The sequence below is a fragment of the Pezoporus occidentalis genome, unplaced genomic scaffold (genome assembly GCF_034315485.1).
Source record: "Pezoporus occidentalis ecotype Australia unplaced genomic scaffold, CSIRO_AGI_Poc_V1 ctg2, whole genome shotgun sequence".
Taxonomy (NCBI): Eukaryota; Metazoa; Chordata; class Aves; order Psittaciformes; family Psittacidae; genus Pezoporus; species Pezoporus occidentalis.
This window is the reverse complement of record NW_026913855.1, coordinates 9564596-9571630: the sequence shown is the minus strand read 5'-3', so window position 1 is coordinate 9571630 and position 7035 is coordinate 9564596. Positions and strand designations below refer to the sequence as shown.

The 7035-nt window shown below is 55.9% G+C and overlaps 1 protein-coding gene across 1 annotated transcript; it reads left to right on the top strand.

Moving 5' to 3' along the window:
• The first annotated feature begins 525 nt into the window (after positions 1-525).
• Positions 526-6662, top strand: FOXF2 (forkhead box F2). Its single transcript, XM_062617769.1, has 2 exons — positions 526-1888; positions 5688-6662. Exons 1-2 carry the CDS (start codon positions 877-879, stop codon positions 5852-5854), a joined length of 1179 nt encoding a protein of 392 aa, XP_062473753.1. The 5' UTR covers positions 526-876; the 3' UTR covers positions 5855-6662.
• Positions 6663-7035: the final 373 nt, after the last annotated feature.

Here is a 7035-nt window from a genome sequence, read left to right as displayed (position 1 = left end):
AGGGCAACCCCCTCACACACACACATGCCCACACCCGGTGGCATGAGTACCAGTAAGCCCCGGGACGCACAGACGGAGCTGCGGGCTGGCAGCCGATCCCCTTGGCCCAGGGCTGTCCCGGGGACCCCAGGGCAGACCGGTGCCTGCGGGAACGAGGGAACCCCACGGAAGCAGTAAACGATGTCGCTGCGGGGCCAGAGCTGGTGCCGCTGCAGCAGCAGCAGCGCCTCCTGCCCAGATGACGGGTGGACAGAGCCCAGCTGGAAAAGGAGTGGTCTCTCTCGCTCCCCCTCTCACTCCTCCTTTCTCTGTGCTGATTTCTCGGCCGGATTCAGGGGGGTCTGCGAGGAAAGGGGTGAGGGGGAAGAAAGGGCAAGTTTGAAGGAACTGATAGGCGGTCGCCTGTGCCTTTACGCAAGAAAAAAACATTTACGAAAGAATAACAGTGCGGAAGAGATTAGAGGGGGGGGGGGGGTTAGCTTCCTCCCCTTGCCGGATTAGGCTGCGGGATAGTCCCCAGGTGGGGGGCAGAGAAGGAAGCGGAGCGGCGCTGAGCGGAGCCTCTGCGGGAGGCGCGGGGAAGGCGGGGGCCGTGCCGGGGCTGTGCTGGTCCATCCCGCCCAGTGTCTGGCTCCGGAGGAAAGCAGAGGAGCCATTGCGCAAGGGACTGCGGGGAGGGATGCGCAGGGCGCTGCCACCGCCCCGCCGCCGCCCGCCGCTCTGAGGACGTGCCCGGAGGACAGAGGCTCCCACCGCCCCCCTGCTCCTCCGCTCTCCCCCTGTGGGGCATCCCCCGCCCCGGTACCCACCCCGCCCGGTTCCCCCCCTTCCCTCCCAGCCTCACCCCACCCTGCCCCATTCCCCTCCCTCCGTCAGATGACCACCGAGAGCGGCCAGCAGCAGCTGGAGCCCCCCGTCCCTCTCCGCTCCTGCAGCCCGGCTCTCGGAGCTCTCCAGATGAGCCGGCCGCCCTCCTCCGCCCTGGAGACCTCCACCTCCTCTTCCTCCACCTCCACCTCCTCCTCCTCCTCTTCGGCGGCGGCGGCGTCCTCCAAGAGTAAGAAGGCCAGTTCGGGGCTGCGGCGGCCCGAGAAGCCCCCTTATTCCTACATCGCCCTCATCGTCATGGCCATACAGAGCTCGCCCTCCAAGCGCCTGACCCTCAGCGAGATCTACCAGTTCCTGCAGGCCCGCTTCCCCTTCTTCCGCGGTTCCTACCAGGGCTGGAAGAACTCTGTGCGCCACAACCTCTCCCTCAATGAGTGCTTCATCAAGCTGCCCAAGGGCCTGGGCCGACCGGGCAAGGGCCACTACTGGACCATTGACCCGGCCAGCGAATTCATGTTCGAGGAGGGTTCTTTCCGACGACGGCCCCGCGGCTTCAGGAGGAAATGCCAGGCGCTGAAGCCCATGTACCGCATGATGAACGGGCTGGGCTTCGGCGCCTCCATCCTCCCTCAGGGCTTCGATTTCCAGGCGCCCCCCGCCTCCCTCGCCTGTCACTCCAACGGCTACAACCTCGACATGATGCCCAACGCCATGGCCAGTGGCTATGAGGGACTCAGCGGCGGCCACCACGTCCCGCACATGTCGCCCAACCCTGGCTCGACCTACATGGCCAGCTGCCCTGTGACTGCCAACGGGGACTATGGCCCCGACAGCAGCAGCAGCCCCGTGCCCTCCTCGCCTGCCATGGCGAGTGCCATCGAGTGCCACTCGCCCTACACGAGCCCTTCGGCTCACTGGACAACCTCGGGGGCCTCGCCCTACATAAAGCAGCAGGGCCTCCCCGCCGCCAACGCCTCCTCCTCCGGCATCCACTCCAGCGTGCCCTCCTACTCTCTGGAGCAGGGTTACCTGCACCAGAGTCCCCGCGACGACCTCTCAGGTAGGGACCTGGGGGGCCCGGGGCGGGGGGGAGACGGCTGGGGGCGCGGCGCCGGAGGTGGGTTTCACCGGCGGCGAGGGTTTGGTGTGGGGAACCCCCGACCTTCTGCTGCTTAAGAAAAAAGAGGGGCATTGTCTGCAAGAGGGAGAAAAATACGCGTGGGTTGGAGCTGCTCTGCTTCGGGAAAGGGGAGCTGACTGGGAGGGCTGTGGATACGGCTGCGAGCAACCCTCCTTCTTGCCCAGTGCCACTGAGGAGCGCTCCGAGGAAAGCCCGGCTCCATCCCGTCACCGTCCCGGCTGGCACGTCCCCCCCCCGGAGCCGGCGACATGTGCACGGCAGCAGGACCGGGGCGGCCCAGCTAACCCGGTCTGCGGCTTTTTTTAGCGGGTAGCGCCGCCAGGCATCGCCGCTGCTTCGGTAAATCGCAGTCCGCGGAGCCGCGGAGAGGTAGTAATCAAAAGAACGCGTTAAATATTACCCCCTAAACCCTGCGGGGGAACGAAAAAGAAAAAAAAAAAGGGGGGGGAATAAAAAAAGAGAACAAACCCCGCCGCTTATCTTGAAAAATGCGAGAGATTAAAGCAGATCCAGTGTATTTCTGCAACTGGAGGGAAAGAGTTTTCTGGTCTCTGTCTCACACCCCCACACCCCCCAGCCGGTGATCACAGACAATGTCTGCTCAGAAAAGTCCGAGCACAAAAATGGGTAAAAGATGTTGGGCTCTTAAGGGGAAATTTTCCAAATAGCCCTTTTAAACGTGGGTCCCAGAGGTTAAGCAAACAAAGACAGTCTGGGCTGGACCACACCGAAGAGGATTTTAGCCTGACTTAACCCCTATGAGAGCGGGGTCTTGTTCAATTTTATGGGAATTTCAACAAGTAACAAATACAGGCGACCTTCAGCTCTGGGTCCCCTCCCGCCCCCTCCTCGGGTGCCTGTCAATCACTCTGCTGTCCTTCGGTGAGCCCTGCAGCCTGCCCCGGCCTCCCCACAGCCGGGGAAGCTGCTCTGCCATCGCCGCGGAAGGGACTCGGGGTGTCGGATGAGAGCCAGCGGCTGCGAGAAATAACCGCAAATCTTAAATATCCTGGTGTGGTCCAGGGGAGAGGCGGCTGTGAAGCGGTCGCCGCCTGACCGGCATTTTGGGGCGGGCGGGTGCGAGGAAAATGGGCCTCGCCAGCTGGGCTCCCCCGTGCCCTCGGGGATCTGTTGCTGGGGTTTAAACCCACTTTTCGGAGATCTAGGTCCTCGTTTTGAGGGCCGGGGCTAGAGGCCAGCGGGTCACAGGGGCACCCGTCCCCCAGTGAAATACCTACCTTTACCGTTAGGGATTTCTGTTTTGCTTTGTTGTTGTTATTTGGTGGTTTTGTGGTTTTTTTATTTATTTATTTAATTATTTGCTGTTATTTTATTTCCTTTTCCTTCTTTCGGATTTTCTTCTTCCCCTGTTTTACCCAATGCGGCCCCCATGGGGCCACGCATGGTGCGGGAGTGGGACTTGCCCGGGGAGTGGTGCTGGGAGGTGGTTACCCCATCCTACTGCTAGGAGCCCGAGGTGGGAAAGGCCATTCCTACGGGAGAAATTTTCATCCCAAGAACACAGGGAGAGAGAGCAAGGGCTCTGATCCCCGCAGAACCTCCACCACAGCTTCCGAAGCTGGGGCTGTTTAAGTCCGAATTGTTTCTGTTCAAGGACGGATAGACATGCAGACAGATCGATGGACGCTTTCTTAATGCCGACGACGAGCGTCCGTTTCCGTCGGTCTCATGTAATGCCACTACTTTGTAAAACGGCGTTTCGCCACTTGTTTTCTATGGCTTCAGGATCCGGGCCCACGACTTTAGTGGAAGCCGTCCACATTCCTTGATTAACAGAAAGAAAAACCCGAAGCCTTTATTCTTTTGCGTGGATCCAAACCTCATTCGTGTGTGCCATGTAAAATCTCTGTGCCGCAAACGTTTTAGTAGAGTGAAGGGAGATGGGGAAAACCGATCCGAGCTCGTTCATTCGTATTTGTTACCAGCAGTATTCTTTCTTCTCCTCTCCCCACGAAAGCAGTAGCAAGGGAATTCTGCCTTTCCCTTTCTCTTAGTTAATTCAAGGTAAATTTGGGGGCAATTGCTGCTGATCGGTCAATAATTCTCTAGTCAAGACAGCGACAGGGCTGACTTCAAACCTTGAATTTGCATCAGACCCAAGCATAAGAGAGGAAAAAATTGGAAACAGGAGGGTCGGTTCTGCTAAAAGGATTTTGAAGCTGGGGGGTGGGGGGGGAGACGGATTTTTTTCGCACGCTATTAAATCCTGGTAAATGATTGAATCAGGATTGTAATAAAGTGCCCCGGTTTATGGTGAGCATACCAGGAGGGTTATTAGAAAGCCGAGGAAATCCAGCGAAATAATCACTTTTATAAAGTGAGCTCTGCGGGGTGAAGGAGGGGACAGTGCCGGAGGAGTCGGGCTCAGAGAGCCGCCGGCCGCCGCCGCCGAAGGGCTCCCCATGCCGGGAAGGGAAAACCGGGATGGCTCCTTCTTTTTATGCTCTCTTTTTCATTTTCCCACTCTCCTCACTCTCCTATTTTTTCTTTTGATCTTCCCACCACCCCCATTCTCTCTTTCTCTCTTTCTTTTTTTTTCTTTTTTTTTCTTTTTTTTTTTTTTTTTTCCCTTTGACCTCGGTTAGATCTGACAAGATCCCGCTAGCCGAGTTTGACATCCACACGCCAACCCAAATCCGTCTCTGGCCCTATCTACTCTGCGGGCCTTGATCAAACAGTGCTCCCCTCCCGCCGAATCCAGCAGGAGCCCTGCTAGACTAAAGATCCTAGTACAGCCCTACAGCGCTGTCTCAGGAAAAGATCTCCCACGAGACCCTCGAACCTCGTCCCCTGAAGGCTGTGGTGGGAAATGAAAATGGGGGTGTGCAAGGTCGGTGCCAGGGGTGTACTTCGCTTGTTGATGATGAACCGTAGGGTGTCTTCGGTCTACATCTTACGTTTAAGACACGAGAATAGGCGTGCGCTTTCATACACACACACACTCATAAATAAATACAGCCTCAACACACAGGCGGATTGTGTTTAGAATTCAACCTGTAGCCATTCAAGTCAGAAGCAAAAACCTCCCAGGAACGGGATGGGGAGGAGGAAGAGTGAGCAAAGACGGGAACCAGGTTCAAATGACTGCGACGCATCCAGAAAACCACGCAATTGGCATCGCCTCCTCACACGCACACGCTCTCACACTTCACCTTATGCCACGGCTGACCTGACTGTGCCCGCAGGCAGAGGAGCCGAGCACCAGAACTGCCTGTGCCCCCGTGGGAGGGAGGGAAGGATGCATGGTGGTATGCTCCGAGACAGGGTGAGCCCGGGATGAGGCAGTGCATCCGGCGGTGGGCATCCATCTCCGCTGCCGCCTTTCGCTTCTCGTCCCGCCGTTGCACGGTTGTGCGGCTCCGAACCTCCCCGTGGAGCAGGCATAGGGGGGTCATATGGGCGGTGTGTGCCTTCGCGGGATCCGCGTCCTCTCCCTGCATGGGGAGTTGGGACCCGCCGCTCTTCCCCCCGGCAAGCGTGGCAGGCTTTGCCCCGGGGAGACCCCCGTCGGCTGCTAGGGAAGCCAGAGAGGAGCTCCCAAACCTCACGGTGGGGAGCGTGGGCAGGGGGAAAGGAAGCAGTGTGTGAGCCCTGCTGCAAGCACCCGCTGCTCCCTGCAGGTGATGGGAAAGGGCTGCTCCCCCCGAGTAGAACCACGCGACTTCTGAGCATCTCTTCTTATTTCTTTCTCTTGCAGTGGGATTGCCTCGCTACCAGCATCACCCTTCCCCCGTGTGTGACCGGAAAGATTTTGTTCTCAATTTTAATGGTATTTCTTCGTTTCACCCTTCCGCTAGTGGATCTTATTACCACCATCACCACCATCAAAGCGTCTGTCAGGACATCAAGCCCTGCGTGATGTGAAGGCAGCTCCCCAACAGAGACAATTAGGTGGCATTGAACAGAGCCGACGTATAGACGGACCCACGCAGATTAAATATAATGTGCACTCTGATAGCATTGATAGTACACGAGTCACTTAGCAGAATTACCAAAGGAAGTGGTGTTTTTGGTCCCCCTCTATCCCTTGAAGGACACGTACAGCCGATATAATTCTCCAAAGCTCTTCCTAAAAGAAAAATGCCTTCTGTGGTGTGTTGGGTATGGTGGGCTATAAGTGTCCTTATGCCAAGTCTGACCACTTTAATCAAAACCCACCTTTCTGTGACCTCCTAAAGAATCGAGCTTTGGGAAAGGGACAGTTCAATATATTTTTATAGGGGAAAGTGCCTTTGAACAGGAAAAATAAGTCTCCCAGCTCAGCATCTGTGAGGACTCCCAATTCCATTGCTGCTTTAGCAGGAATTCTACTTCTTTATTTTTGTCTCTCCCTGAACCCCACCAAGGACACTTTGTGTGGACTTCATCACCGACCAATCGATATTATTAAAACAGTATTGTTTAGCCTTTCGTGTATAGACTTTACGAAAACTTCTTTTTTTTTTTTTTCCCAGTATTGCAGCAATACAATGTGTTGTTTTTTTTTATTTTTACAAAAATTGTTTTCTACCACAGTATTTTTTAAAAAAGTATTTTAAATAAATCTCGTGTATACTCACACACTATTGCTTTAAAAGGAGAATATATTTGCACTTATGTATACTTTTACAGTTTGCCAAAATATTTTGATGTATAAATTTTTTTTTTCCAATAAAATGTATATAAACGACCATGCACCGGACAAGCACTTATTTTTCTCTCTGCTCCTTCTGAGTAAAATCTTTCACCCCAGCATCTGAGATCGTTAAAGCTGCAGCCTCAAATCCTCCAGCCGCTGGAAGGGGAAGAGAGGAGCGAACGATTGACCCAAAGAGGCCAGTGCAGTGATCTCTGGGCTGCACCTCCCGCTCTCACCCATTTCCCACCCTGCTTTCTCCCGCTGCTGGTGTAGGCTGAAATAACGGGGGCTCCTCCTCTCTTCGAGGGTCCCCCCGAGCCCGAAGAGCTCTCCCCGCTCTTTAGGGTTGGCTCCTGGTGTCCCCATGTCTCCGTGTCCGGCACCGCCGGATCCCTCTGTGCCCCGACGAGGCTTAGCCAGGTGCGTG

Coding starts and splice junctions, on each gene's coding strand:
- FOXF2 (XM_062617769.1), top strand. CDS start 877: ATGACCACCGAGAGCGGCCAGCAGCAGCTGGAGCCCCCCGTCCCTCTC. Junction 1,889..5,687: donor TCCCCGCGACGACCTCTCAG/GTAGGGACCTGG, acceptor TTTCTCTTGCAG/TGGGATTGCCTCGCTACCAG.